Below are 18,395 nucleotides of genomic sequence, written 5' to 3'. Positions count from 1 at the left end.
CCGCTGTTGATATTACCGATTCATTACCGTCTGCACTTGTAAACAGAGCAGTACAAATCTAAACATACTACAACTGTTGTAAGGTTCTGCGTTGATTCAAAATTATCGTTTTTTGATGATATACCTATCTATTGTATTCTTCGTTGATTGTTTCGAATGCTTTTCCGTGATTCATAATTGTGTGCACATGAAGCGTTTCTGATTCAGTATATTTATTGTTTGTCTCAGAATTTTTACACATCTTACGATCAGAGTTTTTCAATTAATTAACAGACATTGCCAGTTACACACCCATGCCAGGAAGGTTTTCCATCGATGTTAATTGAATATCAACGTGTCGAGATGATGTGCTCCGGGTGTTTTACTTCCCATTTCCCCCCGTGTGGACCAACACATACACTACTACAGTGTCCCTTTCCTGCATGTTTTCAAAACCCGCAAATACACCCATTCAATACGTGAGAACATTAACTTTCGATTTTCGCTCTTAGTTTACTCCTGTATGCATTGTTTCATTGCATGTACTGCGATAATATGCGTGCGTCTTATCCGTTATCCAGATCAGTTTTTAATAATATTCATCACTAGCTTCGATAATTATCATATATTTTGTTAATCGGCTTCAGTTCCCTCCGTATGCTGCATCGACGGAACATATGGAACATGTAAACATTTACTTAGAACTTTTTTGTGAAATATTTGTATCGCATTTTCGTGTTTGTGTTTGGTATGTTTGGTTTGTAATAGTTGTTGAGTCACACATTTAAATATGAGTAAATTTTCACCTAACATCATTTTGCTCTATTTCACCCCACTACAAACCCCGGTAACCCGGGTTGGGGGAGGAGGGTAGCTTTTACGATAAAACGCCCGTTCACTGGTATTACACAGAATTGTCAGCCGATGCAGGCGCCTTCGTTCCTGCGTTTCCCGCTTGCTGCAAACTTGTTTGTTTCACATTTAGTTGAATTTTCGTATTCATTTTTATTGTCAGCACTTTTCACAAGTGTGTAGATGTGTGTGTGTAAATGTGAGTCTGAGTTTTTCCGTTGCATTCGGTAGCCATCAGTGGCTTTGTTTTAGTATCTAAAATTTGCCTACCTTGCGCGTTTGTCTTTCCTTCTCTTAATAAGCACATAATACTAATATAATTCAATGATGATGTTTACCAAAATACAGGACCAATCGGGGTGAACCCGCAGATCGTCTGTACCTATAAAGAAGCTTATCTTGCCGCAACAACGGAACACACACACACAAACACGCAAGCTATATTATTTGCAGTCCTGGAGTATGAGCAAAGTTACTGTAGTTGGTAAAACAAGCAAACAATATGCTATCATAACGTTTATGCAAATCAGACAAAGATACTAGCACACCCTTCTCGGAAGGAAAGGGCGTACAGTGCACCAATGCAACATTGGACTAATGTGTTTGCATTGAAATATGTACGTTGTTAGTTCACATGTTCAAAACGTAAAATCGTGTCACAAACTATTGTAATGTAGAAACATCATAAACTGGTGCTCCAGCGAAGATGAAACGCTTAAATATCGATCAATTGTAAAGTATCTTTCTTTGGCTGCGCATGAAAAGATACACGAAAAAGCTAGATGGACACGGAGCAAACATTATTGTGATCGTCGTTCAAACAAAACAAACAAAACTATATACACATTTAGAGCACGCTGATGTCACGTGAGTCGAATACGTGGCTTCGAAAGGGTTACACGATCGTACGTCAGCGGTCAAATATTACAAGCATAAACGTTTAACGGAAAGTAACGCATCTAACACACCGCTGTCCCGTATCAAACGGTTTTAAATCACATTGTCGGCGGGGATGATGTGATACGATTTCGTTTGCCAACTAGTGGAATACCGTAATGTATAAAAATTGTCCATATTCCTGCATCCTGTTGGCTTCCGTTTTCCGAAAAGGATGTGAAAAAGGGATGCACCCTATGAATTGGACAGATGAGAAGAGGAGGAGGTTCAGAGGGTTGTTAAATTCAACTTGCTGCACTGTTACGGCCGCTTTGCTGTGTGTAGTATGCTGTTTTGCGGTAGTAGCCACTTCTCTGCCACCGGGACAAACGTACGCAGATGTTTAGATAGGAACGTATTTGCCCTTCGGTTTGTAAAACAGTTGCCCCTTCGCTAGCCGCTTGGTGATCTCGGACAACAGGAGTCGTTTTTCCTTCTTGATCTTTTGAAGCACACCCTTATTTTCCTGCGCTCGTCGCGACAGATATGGCAGGACTTCGTTGACTGGACCGTACGGGATGTATTTGTAGGCGGAATAGCCTGCTTGACCTGTGGGGAAACAGAGGGAATACGGTGCCAGGTTAAACAAAATCTCGCTTAAATGTCTTCAATTGCTGCTGCTGTGTGCTTACCTAGCGGGAACGTGATATAATCACACATGCCCAATAATTGACCAAAGCAAATCACTTTATCCTCCGGATGGATACCAATCTCCTCCATCTTCTTGATAGCAAACCGGACTGTATCCTCGTTGTGCGATGCAACCATAATGGCAATCTTTTTCGGATCGATATTCGCATCTTTGAGAATCTGCAAACAACAAAAAAATCGTTCCATGTTTCAAAGGTACAATTGAAACGTCGTTCTCAAGCAGAGTGCGAAATAGCCTTACCCTAATGCGTCTCAAACACTCGGTTAATGTTTTGTGGTACATTTCGGTTGTTGCTTCAAAGGAGGGATTGGTTGGATCTTCATAGCCGAGAGCGGCCGCACGTGCACGCTCCTGCTCGATGTACGCTCCGCGCACAAGCTTCGCACCGAAATAGAAATTCTGACGCTTGGCTTGCTCCAGATCCGTGCACACCTGTTAGACACATGGAAATAATAAAGTGTTTAGTAGTATCAACACGACAAGACACAATTCGGTTAGCTCTTTCTTACCTCTTTGTATGTGTCTTTCAAATAACACTGATAGGTGTTGAACACAATGGCCTTTTCGGTGTTGTACCTTCGCATCATTTCGAGAGTAATTCGCGAGATGGCTGGTTGGAAGTAGGTTTGCTCGGCGTCAATCATAATACGAACGTCAAGGTCTTGGGCAGTCTATATTAGTAGTAAGAAAATGAAAGCAAACAACCACGAGTTAACGCAAAACATTCGAAACCATGAAACCGTCACCAGGAACACACCTTAACAATAGTATTCAATCGTCTAATCATGTTACGGAACATTTCCTCTTCTTTGGGTGGAATCTTTGAGATCAAGCGACGCATCTGACCGGTTACCGGATCCGGAACACGGAAAGTTTCACTCAGCTGACAGTCCTCGTTAATGATACCGGTCCATGGGAAAAGATGAAGAATGCTGTAATGAAAACAGGTGCATTATGATGGAAAAACATTCTCAAGGAACATATATTGGTCGATTCGTTTGTACATACCCATCTTTGTCCGAAGTCACCTTTTTAAGAAACTCCTTTACTTCCGCCTTATCGGCTACGTTGCCGAGATAACGTTCGAGATCTTGTATAGTTTTGTGATGCGTTAAAATGTTCCCGGTACTTCCGGCCAAATCCATCATGTACCGGCGAGCTTGCATAATTACTTCCGACACTTGAAGCTATAAAGATACGTTATTGATTGTTAATAGCAGTTAACGAACAATACCCTAATAGGAAATACATAAAAATACGTACTAGCAGCTGTGGTCGACCAAGAGCAGTCAGTTTAATAGCAGTGATACCTGTACCGAATGTTGCACCTGCAAATAGAGTAAAGGAAGGACAACTAATTAATTTAAATCGGTACACTATTAAATTAATTTAAAAAACACATCATAAACATAAAACAGACCTCTTTGCAAAAATCACTATACACCTCTCACACTTGTTCTAAAAAAATCGCGATATCTTTAGTACAACACCAATCCCACAGCTGATGGTTCTCATGGAACTCACGAGAATGGAAGTTGGAAAGTGCGCGGTTCTCTATCTCGATCTGTGGTCGCTTTTTTTTGCGGCACACAAACACATTCATATGAGTTGAGACATTTCCCGCCGATTTTCCACTAGACTTACCCTCGTGCACCGTACAATTTTCGTATCTATTCGAATAACCGTTTCTCATACTTCTCACGCTTCCGTTCTGCCCACTCACACTCGCTTAACAATTTAAATAGGCCATTGCTAGGAAAAACACGCCACAAATCATTCTGTATGAACTATGGTCGACCATAGTTTGATCCGCGTGATCAATTTTAAGCAATCACTTACGCTGCAGGGATAAAAGTTTTCCTTTTTCTTTGTTACATACATTCGTGCATTATTTTCCAACTTGGAAAAATTTATGCAGCAGCAAACTCGTCGTACTTTGTTATATTTTGTTGTGTTTTTATGGAATTGATGTTTTCGATATATTCTTCATCTAACTACAAAACGAAATTTTGAAAATATCTTCAACATATCCTATAAAATGCTAACTTTATGCAACTTCCCATCGGAGGGTAATTTGAACAAAAACGCATAAGGGAATTGCATGACAAACTAGCAAAAAAAAAAAAAACACATCCGGCTAAAGGTAGTCAGAAGGTCAATGGCAGAAACACTATCTCACAATCAGGTTTTCGGCAGCGAATGAACTAACACCACACCCCAGACGGACGAAAACTCGTGTTCCTCTTTTTTGATGGAAGAATGTAAAAATGTAACAAGAAAATTGTGGACCTCTGTTGTCCTACTCCAAAGCAATAATACGTTTGCCGTCATCGCCCAAGGGCATTGTCTGAATTTTGCGATCAAATTGCTACCGCACGCAACCTAGCAATTTCTTCTTGCTGAATAAAAGCTTGGTAAAACAAAAACAAAAAACTTAGAAAGAGCAAGATAAAGGAAGAAAAATTGTGGTAAAATACATAACACTTTTTAAGACAGCTCGATCACAACTTCTTCTCTTGTATTCCGCTTTGAAACCGACTGACTCCAATCGAGTCCACAGTCACCGGAAGGAAGTCAAGCGTGCGAGAATGACGAGAGAAGACTTGAAAGTAACTATACTCCATTCCCCCACAGCTTGATTCGCTCTATCGCCATCAGGATGAGCAATAAATAAAATTCCAAACTCGGCTGCACGGGCCCGCTGATTGCAACGTAGTCATCTTTAACGTTTGTACAAGTTGCGGTAGACTGCTACCTCGGTGGTAGTTGCGGTAGATTCGAATGTCGGGTGTCTCTTATTGCATGCGCCATTTTTTCGCGTTTTTTTGTTGTTACCTCTCGCTACAACTGCACATGGCATATAAAATGGGGAACAAATGTCTATACGTAAGCGCACGAGTGGATTCTTATTGCAGCTGTACATTTGTCAGGTACGAGGTACGAATGCATCGTTCAAGAAGAAACGCTCATTATGCAACCGTAGCAAATTCAGCGCCGGTCAGCAAATATTTCAACCTGACCTGAACTCATTTTTCGTATAGAGCACGCTTTGCCAAACCTGACAACGTACGATGATGGACAATTGCCTTTAATAGGTTAGCGATCCGTACGGGAGTAGTATTATTTTTAGCAAAATAGCCTTGTTCAATCATGCAGCACATTATACACGAAAGTCGAGTGCTGTGCATGTATTTTGCGTACACATGATTACGATTGAGATGAGTTTGTCCTCTTTTGTCGTCCATCATACGAACCTTTGACAGCGTCAAGACACTCGAGGAAAGTCTCCATGTTACGTTCGCAGGTTGCCTCATTAAGGTAGAAGTAAGTCCTAGCACTCTGCACCTTGTACCGCCGATCGGCAAACGTTTTATCAACGCTGTACTGTGGCAGCGAGTCAGCACTGTCCTCCGCTAAGTTGGTGCCCGCCGAAGAAACAGATGCTCTGAAAGAAAGGTATATAATATTATAATAAATTCAGGACGTTTTCTTCTTCAGGCTTATTCACTTTACTTACTCAACTTCACGCTTTTCGGCCTCCTCTTGTGATAGATCTTCCTCTACCGAGTAGTCAAGAATTGGTTTGACACCGAACGACCGCAATCTAAAATGTGTTTCGAATGAAACATTTAATTTCGGTCCAAACTTTGAAATCAGTGTATGTCGCTTCTAATAGTTTGGTTAGTACAAAAAAATGTGTAAAATTATACGTTAAACTATTACACTACTTTCAAAAACAATTTGTACATTAACACAGGATGAATGATAAAAACTGAAATAAATATTGAGAATCTTCTTCAATACAATCGAAAACCGTTGTCTGTGTTCATGGGTATAAAAGGCTAACACTGCTTGCCTGACAATTCAAACTTTCGCATTTTAACAAAACATCTTTATAACTTTTCAATCCCATAACGCCAGGATAATTTGAACATTTTTACTTTTGTTGCTAACTAGTAAATTGCAACAAAGCTCATGCACTTATGCTGATATCCTTAATGATTCATTAACCGAATGTAAATTGTAAATCAGTTTGTACGTTTAATGCCAATGTGGATTAAACCAATGAAGATAATTTCAAAGATAACTAAGTGATGTGGTCTCCGGTTTCTAACTAACAGCTCCGTAGTCGGTTTCGAAGCGATGGCGACTAAATATTGTGGTTGATCGTACAGGCAAACAAGTTTTGAATATTCTTAGTTTTAGCATGAAGTTTGAAATCGGAGTCAAAGCCGTTGGTTTAAAATTGTTTAACGGAGTTGTTTCCGAACCCGTTTCAAGGATTCTGAGGCTATTTTTCCCATTACAAGAAAAATGCTGAAAAACTGTTTCCATAGGATATCGACGTATTGCTCTCTAATGCGAAGATATACATTTACAAGTTAATGTGTATGGTCATGTTTTGTACAGATTTTTGTAGATGAACAGTGCAAAGGCAACGAACGGACACACGGGAGAAAGACTGTGCTGATCACAAGCTGTATCGCTTCAGTTAAATTACTCTTGTATCACACGACACAGATGATGGCAAACAAAGATGTACAAAAAGACGAATGGACACGGACAGGATGGATGTATTCTTTGCACAATTGGGATTGGTGCTTCGGAACACAGAGAAAAGATGTTCCTCCAGACACACGGAAATTGGGGAAGAGTTAAATGAGACATCACGAACGTGGGAATGTGCAGTTAGCCATAGTGTACACAACATCCATATCCCGGTCAAATATTTGCATGGATGCATCAGCTTTATGTCGCTCTTTCACAAACGGGAAACGTATAGAATAGAGAGAGAGAGAGAAAGAGAGAAAAGACACCTTTCTAATGTTGGCACGATCCGGATACGATCCTCGCCTGCCACAAAATGCCCATAGAACGTCTGCTTCATCAGATAGATAAACAGCCTGTCACCGAGTACGGCTCGCATCAGTTTCATGAGCTATCGATCGCAGAGCATCGGCAAGGAAGAGGTCCCGAAGATTTCCAAACGCATCCTCACAGAAGCCCACCGATATGATCGATACGGAACGAACGTGCAGTTTGGTCGCGGTCAGGTCGGTCAGGATCCCATACACGGTCAGATGAAAGAAATTTGTCGTACAGTTTACGTTACCATTGTTGGCGCATGTATGTAAGTAATCCGCGTTAATGTGATTGTTTTGATTTTTTGTATACCAATTTTTAATTTTGTAATTTAACAGCGCACCCATGGTAGAAACATTTGTGTTTTTTTTAATGGAAGCGAACCCATCGGTCCCAACGGTAGAGAAAAATGTAACAGTTATGCAATTTATTATTCCAAAAAAAAAGTTATAATATGTATGAACAATGGGGAGGAAAAAAAGAAAGAGAAAAAGAAAACGAAACAACGATACAAAAGATACAAAAAAGAGGAAAAGAAAAGAAAAACAAATACCATTAGAAATACTACTAATCGTTAGCGGTTGCATGTACCTTTCCAGTGTTGGGACAATTTTGAGCTGATCTTCACCAGCCACAAAATGGCCATAGAAGGTATACTTCATTGCCAGCGTAAAGAGCTTTTCGCCGAGTATCGTTTGCGCGACTTTCATCAGCTGTAATCACATTCGGACGAATTTGCACAGGCGGATGTGGCGATGTGGTAAAGTTTGGCGGCAGGTTTTCATTATGAGAGTTGTGCGCCATATATTGAGAGTGGATGGTGATGATAGTAATTTGTTTTTGGATGTAATTGCACATGCATAAACGATGGCACACCGATTTGTCATCACGCAAACGTTCGATTTGTGTATTAAATTTGCATGTTGTGTACCAATTTTCCGTATTTTTCCGTAATATTTTCATCAATTAATTCCAATTTCCGTTGCGTATATATACATGCGCCATCACGCGTGTTTAATTTAGAATGTTGGGTGTTTTCCGATTTGAAGTGTGTCACCATATCATCATCATTTCATTTTGGTTTTGCGGTATAGAGCACATTCGAGCGAACAGTATGAGGACGTAGGCATCGTTTTGCGGAATCATTATTATGTCAGCAGAGATGTTCGATATTGGTTCAAACGCCAATGGTTTCCAGGATTCCAGATGATGAATAGTGACATGCGTACAGTACAGGCATCGGATCAGTTTAGATGGTAATGATTGATCATACGTCGATGATCGCCACGACATGCAGGAAGAATCATTACCAGCCATATAGTGTGTTGTTTTTGTTTCCATAATTGTTCCAATTGTGTGCAATTTTTTTATCCGAAAAGTTGTGTTCCAATTTCGTGCAGCAAGATGAAGTGTAAAACAAGAGGCAAAAGCCGGCAAATAGTGAAACGTAACGAGAAAGAGACAGAAAAAGAGAGGAAAATACATTGGTCAGATGTTAGTTACACAATATATTGCTGTAGCTTGGTTAGATATAAGGTGTGATATATACATTTTTTTTTGTGTGTTAATGATGGGATTCAATGGAAACAGGGTGAAAGTTGGATGTAGATGTGCACAGTAACCAAACAGTTGTCCATGACAGCTTAATAAACAAACAGAAGAAAAAATGCGTTTGGCCAATTCGCTACTTCGTAACCGAAATCTGAGCAATCGTTCTCATTAGGACACACGAATTTCAAATCCATGCTCCAATTACTTCCAGCACGTATGCGATTTTTGTGTCCATTCACTCGTTTCTCGTTTCATCTAACCCGCAGCAACTCTCAATGTCATCTCAAGATCAGGACAATTTGTATTCCACCTTTTGTGAATTTGGCCGTTTCGCGTTAACATTCACAGCGTACGGCATTCAAGATCGTAAAAGCAAATTCTGGAGACTCGTAAAATAAACGATCAGACTAGCATGGGAAGTTGTGGTACGGAAAAAATAAAAATGCCAACAACGCTCGGTCACGCGATTGTCACCAGCGATAGATCGCGCACAGTATAATGCATGAAAATATGTCTAAATAATTTTAACGATCCGTTTTCTCTAAAAAAGAAAAAAAAAGATCGAACCAAACTGATGCATTTAAAAACACGATCACTTCATTGTATCAATGCACCAAAATTAGAACTACAATCAATTTGCCAAAAGGAACTATTTATTACAGCTGCAAGTAGGTGAATCATTGAACCGAGCAAATGGAATTTATGGAGCACTTTTGCAATGATTTCACGCGTGGCAGTAACGTTTCCAACCGGCGATCAATACCAAAGAAGCGCTCCGTGTAAGTATCTGTACCGTTTTACAGCTGAGCCAGCTGATGACAGATAAAGCAACAAAAAAACTCCCACATCACACACCCGCATATCGCAATGTGCAACGTGCAATGATGCATTATGCAACTAAGTTGTACTCGATGGCATTAAAACTATCGGTGCGGCATTGAGGACAGTCAGGAGCGACGAGTGCCCGGCAAATGAAGTGTAGAATAGCGCAGGCGGTATCTAAAGGAAGTGAGAGCACAAATACAGCCGCGCCTGGGCTCAACGAATACTGTCGTCGTTGTGTCGTCGATCGGCGCCGGCAATCCAATCGTACGAGACGGAGCAAGCGTCTTAGCGAAAACCTTCGTTTAGCGAGGGTTCCGCATCGTTGACGCTAACCGGAACGCCTGCATTGCCAAGGTCAGAGGCACTGTTTTATTGCGCGCTGCACATGGTCTTTTATCCAGTGGACAGAATAATGATATCCCTGTGCATTACCTGCAAGAGATAAGCGATCGTGTCTTTATGGTTGCCACTTTATCAGCCCCCAGATCAGATGATCAACGAATGAACGTGTTGTGCAGTCGCGCTAGACAATCTTCGATTTATCTACCCAACTCTCGAACTTTGTAGACGGATTTGTGGTAAGATTTGGCAAATAACTACGATACAAAGTAGTCGCTGCATCATGCCGGTTGCCAAGATTTTCTCGCAAAATGCTGCTACACCGTGAAGGTGTGAGATGTGGCGACTAAGCTATGCCCTTTTATCGTCACCACGTTAGGCACGTTAAACGCGTTTAATTAGCGCTATTAATGCGATCGTACGCGCAAGCAGAAGGGAGGTACAACGTGTCCTAATAATCTAGACAGACGTCATGGAATATATCTGTCGCCGGTCTTCACAATAGAAGCGGTTTGCACCGATTGTGACGACAGGTCACAAGACCGACACAACCAACTATCGAGGTTATCGGTCTTGGAGAAACGTGTTACGTTCACTGGCAGATAACTTAATACGTCCTCTGTTTGCAGAATCGTTTATCGCGTTCTCGTGCCTTTTTTGTTAAACGCGTGAGCAGCAGTTATATTCTGAGACTATTGTTGCACCATAAGATCACTACCGATCATGTGATCAAGTGTCCGATGAATATACCCGTAAAATGACACTCAATGTGCAAAATGACACTAATTTGGAGATCAAATTTCCACCGGTTTGAAGTAGTTCCGGTACATCATACTGGTTGACCTCTTCTTTTTTTCCGAACAATTGAAGTAGAAACAATTGCAGAAGATGACAAATCAGCATAGGATTTTCGTAAGTCATTAACATAGCAGCGATGTCGCTTTCTTTACAGGTCCTAGGTCCAAGATCAAACTGTCAAACTTTGAACCTTCTCAGCTGTTGGCACGGCTAGCAATTGATCTTCTGCTAGCAGTAATTCATTATTGCATCGATTTAAATATAGACCGCAACCACTTGACAATCCCCTTTCGAGTGCATTTCCTTATGGCAAACGAGTCAGTAAAAGGTTTGGGCTTTTGGCAGAGTTACGTCGACTAACACTCAATGTAACACAAGATATTCGTAACGCTGTTTTAGTGTACACTTTCTAAGTGCGCTGTACACTGTACCTGCCACCAGTCATTACTCTACATCGAAAGAGTTAAACTAAAACTCAAATATCCCAAAAGTAATTGTCATTTGAGCGTGAAGTATGTATGGCTTCCGGAACATGCATGGATCTCGTGATCAATGAGGAATATATTTCGTCCATATGGTTCATTCCTTTTTGTACCCAAAAATAGCCACTTTAGTTTTCCATTCCATACTCTTGGGAATGGTTGTTTATCAGTGTGGTTTGTTATCCTTTGCCAAAAATGTACTCTCCGTTTCTACATACGCCTTGACAACAAGCCCTAGTGTGCGTATACATGTTACACAGTTGAATGATTCTTTGGGGGGGGGCATGGGACCTACACATGTAAATGACGTTTGTCCTAGTTTAGTAACGGTGCGCGTTGTTAGCAGAGGGCGCCAGACATCCTGCACTTTCCGAGACCAATCGGAAATTCGAAGCGAGGGATAATTTTAACATAATTGTACGTCAGCTTTTATCAATCGCCCCATCACCCGCGTTTATAGGTGTGCCGCTTTCGTAGACAGGTGCTGTTGGACTATCCGTTCGGTGCGTCATGCGTCTACCGTACATGACCCCATGTGATACTGCTCATTTAGCAATTTACTATCATACATCGTGCACGATGCAATGTGTCCGATGTGGAGCAGCACATGCATGGAAATGAAAATTGATCAATTTGTGGTGGGTGCATTTTAGCAAACTAAAAGAACAAAATTGCATAAAGTACAAAAATTGCAAACATCAACGAAAGAATTTACCTGAGTGGCAATTCAATGTAGAGTATATATGTAATAAAATTTTCCTCATCTTACATCACTACCACGACTGTATAGGAAAGTAGCAGAATTACAATAACAATTACTGTAGATCCTAAATGTCTCACATGATCTTGCCGACTTGCTGCATTCGCGTGACGTCCTCTAGTAGAGTAGGTTGAGTTGTTTTGTCCGCGTTTCCTACAGCCTAAGTGGACCAACAATTCTAGCAAGGAAACAACCCACGATGTGCCAAAAATACACACTGTGGTTGGGTGTTTTCTTTCACTAATGTTGGAATGAAGCAACAACAAAAAAAAGGTCAACCTGTTCATGCGAATCACCAAACATGAGCACGAGACTTCAAAACGCGAGCACGGTGGTAATCTTGTTGCCAACTTTTCCCAGATCCCCCCAGCTGTGCACGAAGCAATAATGTTTTGTGAGCGTTTTTCATATTGAAAACTGCCGGTTTTCTCTTTCTTGGGGTGGTTGTGTGCATGTAGGACATTAGAATTAGAGTGATATAGATCATCTTTTTAAGCGAATCGTCAAGGGAAACAGAGGGTACGTCTAGGTAGTGTGTTTTGAATGGTAGCAAAATACCTCACAAACTTTAAAAAATGAAACCAGTGTTGGATAAATTTAGCACCCATTTTTTAAGCTATGGCAGGAACCATTAGGAGGTGGATTTCTGCCTACGCCATATCTACGACAGGTAGTGGACAACCCAACTACTACCTAAAGGTGCCTATACTATCGAAAAAAAAATGTATTTCTTCTAATCTAGCCATAACTTTGGCAGGATAGCAGTTGTTGGAAGATTTAGCTCTACTTATTGTATCCCTTCTAAACGTCCTTTAGCATTGAAAATTTTGCCAAACTTGTTTATATTCTAAAAAGAAGAATAATATGTCTATGGTACAAATTAACTTCTTTGTAAATGATCGCGAGGACGAGTACGATTATGCAATAGATTTGTGCAATTTCTGTTGCCCTGGCAACACGGGCAATGATCCCAATAGACAGACTACAGTAAAGCCACCTAACCCGATGCAACTAAACATCAGTAGGTTCTTCTAGTTCTAAATGTGTCGTCGAGGGCGGGCTAGTTCATAAATATCCTTTGCACCGACGATCACATGCATGACAACAGCAGGGGGCGCGATCCGGCTTTTAAGGATGTTATGACATCCTGTCTTTACCGCAGTACACTGCGCATGTAGCAGTGAGCACGGTGGAAACATGCGTCACGTCTATTAATTGTTGTTCTATATTTCTACAACGAGATGAATGCATAAATTACCATCAATCAAATACATTTGAATTCGTGTATAGGGAGTTTGGAAATGGCTATAAAACTAGACCATCAAAGCAAGCTCACAAACAATTGAGAAAGAACAAGGACAAAAAATCCTTAAGAACGATCTTTTTTTTCTTATTCGTTTGACTTCTGTTTGGTCGATTGTAAGCTTATGGGACACGCTGGCTTTTGGTGTGCATGCTGCGGTATGTCATTTGAGGAAGGGTGGACAACATGTGATGTACTTTAGTATGGCCAATGGTAATGGAATGATTGAAGGATAATCGAAAGACAGCTGGTCGCCTTTGCAAACACTCTATTCTTGGGCAGTATTTGGACGGGTTTGCTCGATTCCGAAGGCCTTTCGTATGCCACGAAACACTGGACACCAACCGTCCCAGAGCGTCCTTACCTTCATGTTGTTCTCCACAAGGAATTCGGAGGAGCACAGCACGTACACAAAGTACGCCCGTATCAACTCGAAAGTGGTTTTACTCTTGAAGGCAGCATGCGGATCGTTGAAGCTGACGTCAAGTGGATCCCGTTCCGGGGTGGAAGGATTATTGTCCTGCTGTTGCCGTTGGCGAGCACCGGTGGCCACGGGTGATGCGGCCGCCACCGTCGTCGATCGCCAGCGACGAGCTCCATCGAACGGGTATCCTTCGAGAGCCAACCGGTGGTTCAGTGCCGCTAGAACTGCACTGGGCAGTGGACCCCGGTTGCTGGCAGCATGAATACAGTACTGTCGCAGGAATTGTTCCGATTTCGAGTACGATAGACATCCATTTCCGGTCGCAGACGGAGAGGATACCTTGCGGGGCACCAGGCTATTGCAGCGCGAAACGGTACGCAGGAAGGCCATACCGACCACAAATCGCTGAACAGTCGGAAAAATGTAGAGATAGGCTGAAATTTGTACCGTGTGTGTGTGTGTGTTTTTTTTTTGGTGGAAAACACGCGTTGCCTGAAGCTTGGAAGATTATTTTCCGATTCCTGGCTATCACTCTCACTGGACACTTAACAGCGACACAACCCAGCTATTTCCTTGCTTCCCCTCAGGCGGAAGGACAATAAAAGGATACAGCTGCTGCACAAAAAAAAAACACTTACAGCAGGCAGGTGCCCAAATATACACACACACACTTCTACACCAGCGTAAGCACCGGTTTTCTTGTTTTACAGGACAGAAGTCGAGGACGAACCACGCCACAATTGGCACCTCGACTACAAGTGCACAAATCGAGAGCACACTTTTGCTCCAAGCAATGCACAAACACACACTACGATTCACCGGCGAAGTAGGCGACGAATCCTTGTTTCACACACAATACACTTTTCAACACCACTACACTGACACTGTTCTGTCACTCAGTCGCAAACAGGACACTGTTGGGGGGAGGGGATACATAGACGGCGAGAGGATGAGTTTTCTTCCTTTTTTAAGCCTCCTTTTCGCAAGCCCCGAATCTGCTTCTGATGACGTTCGCGGAATTCTGCACGAGACGGAAAAAGACACATTGAAAATATCTTGCTGAATCAATACGGCTAAACACAAACTGTAGAAAAAAAACGCATGTGCCAAACCATAGTTTGGCCACGGGCAGAATCCGTGGAATGGAAGACATTTTTACGAGAATGCTTATGTTTATGATTTTAAGAACAATTTATCCGCCAAACGAAACAGGTAAGGCAGGAGGGAGAAAATGCTCAATTGGCAATGGAGTGGTCAAGAATATTCTCACTATTACCGGGATTACACAATCGCGTGCAAATTCACTCGCTCGCATGCATGTACACGGGCAGACACACGTGCACACATGCGCAATTATACACAACGCACACTACAGAGCGCCAGAATTACGTAAATGAAACAAATTTTCTAATATTTCTTGCGGAAACGATGGAAAACCCATCAGCATTTGCTGCGTCACAGAAAGATAAACTGATAATGCAATGAGTGGTGTATGTAAACCCAACTAAGTAAAAACGTGAAAAGACATCACAACATGCGCGCTACAGATATTGGCAAAGTTTTCACTTTCGACTTTTTTCTTTGCTTTCAGGCCAATGGATTTCTTTAAACGAATCAAAGAATAAGCAAATTCACACAAGCTCCATCACCGATATCGACCAACAAATATAAGTAATCGGACCGGTTACGGATTTGCAACGAAGTCAGCAGTTTTTAAGTGTCTAAATATATATTCACTGCCACCTGTTCCAGTTGCTCGGTTCGGTCGATATTTCAGCGTGCCCGTTTTATGAAAATGTACTTTTTGCCGGGACAGTATATACTGTTTCTTTTTTACTAACTAACTAAAAATTTACCACGCACTGAGGAAGTAGAACACGGTAGCAGACTCGGTGCTGGGCGCTCGACACACGGCAGACTGATCGTATTTTTCGTTCTTTCCGCCACGGCTTAACGAAGTACAATACTATCGCCTGCGTCCGATTTGCTGTGGCGACCTGCTTGGTCGGATCTGCCTTAAGTGGCCTCTACACAATCATCAACCGAGCGAGAACATGGCGAGAAAATTGCGAAACGTATCAGCACATATTTTTGGCACGATTGCGTATTGCAAATCGCAAAGAGAGTACATTAAGATTAATCAACTGCATATTTAATGATTTTGATGTTTATGTATTGAAAATGGAATGATTTTATTTAAAATGCTGCAATACAAAATATATTGTAGTTAACGTTATTTGCGTTGTCCAAATATTCGTATTCATTTCGCTTTTTAAACATATTTAGTTACAGATTTTTTTTTAAATTGCTAATATAACAGAGACACTTTCTGAGTATTAATAAAACGTAAATTATAAAAAGCCCAATAAAAAAACATTTTCCATGAGAACTTGTATTATGTAACCGGAGTCTTAGATAGTAAAAAATAAAAGATTAAATGCTGAAAACTTTTTAATTAAAATAATTTGAAATTCATCTTATTATCGATCGAAAAGAAAAGTAAAACAAAATTAGCCAATATAAAAATTACCTTCGGCTGGTAATTTTACGACATTTGATTTGCTCCGAAAATACCGGTATTTTTATGTGATAAACCACTGTGCGTCAATTTGATGCGTGCTGCACAGTCGATAATTGTTATACGGCGATATTTTAATGAAACTATAATTTATACTTTATTTTATTCAGTGGCAACGCAACAAAGAGTTATATAATACATAGCGAATGTATTCTGCATAAACTATGCGTACTACATCTTCTTACGAACGCAATAATATCACGACACTTCTGCAATTTGCTCAGCAGTTGCTCAAGTTCAGGGGTGTTTAAATTCTACCGTTTGTCCTCGGTGAACTGGGACGATACCCACGTGAGTACCCATTTCAGATTCGTCAACAAATATTTCAACGCTTTGGTCCATTGCTCCTCGGAGTTGAATTGAATTCTGCAAGGTAAGATTGTTTGAGGAGAATTTTTGAATTACTTTATGTTTAATATATATTTTTTTTTCTTACTTGATAGAAAAGCTGCTTCCCGTCGACGCGTCTTCGATTTTGCCTTTCTCCATCAAGTATGGTAAGCAAAAATCAGGATCCCTTCGGACGATTTCTTCCTTAAATTGTTGTAAGCAATCCAGAAATGCGACCATTGCCGCATCGTACTTGGAGTCCCACAGAAAACGGAAACCTCCGTTGCCATACAGTGGTAACTCTTTGCCTTCGCCTAGCACCTCTACGTAGGAATGATTACCGTATGGCACCAGCCGGTACTGCTTAAAGTTGAAGTTCAGCTTGCGCGCTAGTGCAGACAGCAACAGACAGGTTTGACCCCAGGCAGCATTGATTTCCGACCAATCGACCGGTGCCGATGGAAGCCGCCCAAGGCGAAAGTTGTTTATCGTACCAAAGTGTCCCGAGTGCCAAATGTGGAAGGTAGCGTTGAATACGTTCGTTTTCTTCAACTTTTCCAGCTGGCTCTGAGCGTACGCCATCTGACATTCGAGCGAACGAAACTCGTCCTCAGTGGTTATTACGTCTCGGCGATGCTTGGTATATTCACGCCAGTATTTGTTTTCTTCACGTTCGAGCCTTTGCTTTTCCTTCTCCTGTTCCTCGACTGCTTGCCGTATAGATTGCTCCTCGCGTGAGAGATTACTTAACTCCTCGAGCAGACGCGTTTCATCCACCTTCAGCCCTGCCAGTTCCTGCTCTAGCTCTTCAATGTTTGGCACATCGTCCGTCATTTCTAACTTTTTCAGGTAGTTGTTATAATCGTTCCATTCGTCTTCGGCAATTTTGAGCTGCTTGTCCATCAACTCCAACAGCGTATCGGTGCACTCGTCGCAAAGTGGATGATCTATTTCCGAATTGTTCGACAGGGCATCAAACAGCTCCGCCTTAACGCGCAAACTGTGTCCGAGCGATTCTTTGTCTGGACCGTCGGACAGTAGCATGAATCCATTCGTGTCGTTCGTCGATTCGGTCACACGAAAAGGTGGCACAAAGTGATCGAAGCTGGCTGATTGCGATTCCAGGTCAATCTCCAGGTGAGAATTTATCGGTAGTGCAAGCTCCGCCAGCGTATGCTCACCAAGGCTGGCAAATGTATCATCGACATGGATAGGCTGCAGACAGCGCTGGCAGGAAAAGCTGACGCTCACTTTTGCGTCATTCATTGTTGACGATGCTTTGCCTTTCTTAAGCTGAATTAAAGTGTACAAAAAACTATCAAAACTATACGCACTTTTCTTATTTTGCAACAGAATCTTTTTGTTACGATTTTCTCTTGTAATTTCTTCTGCCAATGACAATGTTTTTGATATGTTGTTTCGTTTTGACATTTTCCTTCAGATCAAAACAAAGACAAGCTGTGCTTATAACCTATCGTTGAGTACTTCTGCTTAAAGTTTCCACCAAAATTAAATTAACGAATTCTGAATGGAATTATTAGCCCAAGATGGGCCAGATCGTGCACCTTAAAGTTACTACACTTTAACTACTTTCTTAGCAGTTAACCGGTTCACGGTCTTGGCCGTCGGCCACTTCAATATCCGAACCTGTCTGGCGGACGCAGCTGCGCCATCGCATCCGCCTCAATTTGCCACGATTCCTCCTGTGTACATGCGGTTGACC

General features: G+C 41.5%; 2 protein-coding genes across 4 annotated transcripts; both read right to left on the bottom strand.

Annotated features, from left to right (window-relative positions):
- Nucleotides 1–194: 194 nt before the first annotated feature.
- LOC125761477 (proline dehydrogenase 1, mitochondrial) lies at nucleotides 195–15,735 on the bottom strand. 3 transcript variants are annotated; one of them, XM_049422632.1, is made up of 12 exons: nucleotides 15,621–15,735; nucleotides 13,705–14,785; nucleotides 7,874–7,995; nucleotides 5,937–6,023; nucleotides 5,674–5,864; nucleotides 3,683–3,747; nucleotides 3,428–3,606; nucleotides 3,177–3,351; nucleotides 2,929–3,090; nucleotides 2,660–2,851; nucleotides 2,400–2,577; nucleotides 195–2,316 (listed from the first exon to the last, which is right to left on the bottom strand). In XM_049422632.1, the coding sequence occupies exons 2-12, from the start codon at nucleotides 14,152–14,154 to the stop codon at nucleotides 2,111–2,113; spliced, it is 2,007 nt and encodes a 668-aa protein (XP_049278589.1). In that variant the 5' UTR covers nucleotides 14,155–14,785; nucleotides 15,621–15,735; the 3' UTR covers nucleotides 195–2,110. The 3 variants fall into 3 exon arrangements, with proteins under 3 accessions (XP_049278589.1, XP_049278587.1, XP_049278590.1); XM_049422630.1 differs by lacking the exon at nucleotides 7,874–7,995 and adding an exon at nucleotides 7,237–7,358; XM_049422633.1 differs by lacking the exons at nucleotides 13,705–14,785; nucleotides 15,621–15,735 and adding an exon at nucleotides 7,237–7,358 and having other exon boundaries at nucleotides 7,874–7,967.
- Nucleotides 15,736–16,414: 679 nt separating this feature from the next.
- On the bottom strand, nucleotides 16,415–18,299 carry LOC125765875 (beclin-1-like protein). The gene is made up of 2 exons (XM_049431365.1): nucleotides 16,779–18,299; nucleotides 16,415–16,708 (listed from the first exon to the last, which is right to left on the bottom strand). Exons 1-2 carry the CDS (start codon nucleotides 18,101–18,103, stop codon nucleotides 16,597–16,599), a joined length of 1,437 nt encoding a protein of 478 aa, XP_049287322.1. The 5' UTR covers nucleotides 18,104–18,299; the 3' UTR covers nucleotides 16,415–16,596.
- Nucleotides 18,300–18,395: the final 96 nt, after the last annotated feature.

Source organism: Anopheles funestus, chromosome 2RL (assembly GCF_943734845.2).
Source record: "Anopheles funestus chromosome 2RL, idAnoFuneDA-416_04, whole genome shotgun sequence".
In the NCBI taxonomy this organism is placed as follows: Eukaryota; Metazoa; Arthropoda; class Insecta; order Diptera; family Culicidae; genus Anopheles; species Anopheles funestus.
The sequence above is the reverse complement of the archived record's forward strand: the minus strand, read 5'-3'. Positions and strand labels throughout refer to the sequence as shown.

Excerpts from the sequence above, each read along its gene's own strand:
- LOC125761477 (XM_049422632.1), bottom strand. The coding sequence starts at position 14,154 with ATGGCCTTCCTGCGTACCGTTTCGCGCTGCAATAGCCTGGTGCCCCGC. Across the intron at positions 7,996-13,704 it reads TTGTGGAGAACAACATGAAG|CTGATGAAAGTCGCGCAAAC; the intron begins GTAAGGACGCTC and ends ATGTGATTACAG. Across the intron at positions 5,865-5,936 it reads GCCGAAAAGCGTGAAGTTGA|AGCATCTGTTTCTTCGGCGG; the intron begins GTAAGTAAAGTG and ends CCTTTCTTTCAG.
- LOC125765875 (XM_049431365.1), bottom strand. The coding sequence starts at position 18,103 with ATGTCAAAACGAAACAACATATCAAAAACATTGTCATTGGCAGAAGAA. Across the intron at positions 16,709-16,778 it reads GGAAGCAGCTTTTCTATCAA|AATTCAATTCAACTCCGAGG; the intron begins GTAAGAAAAAAA and ends CTTACCTTGCAG.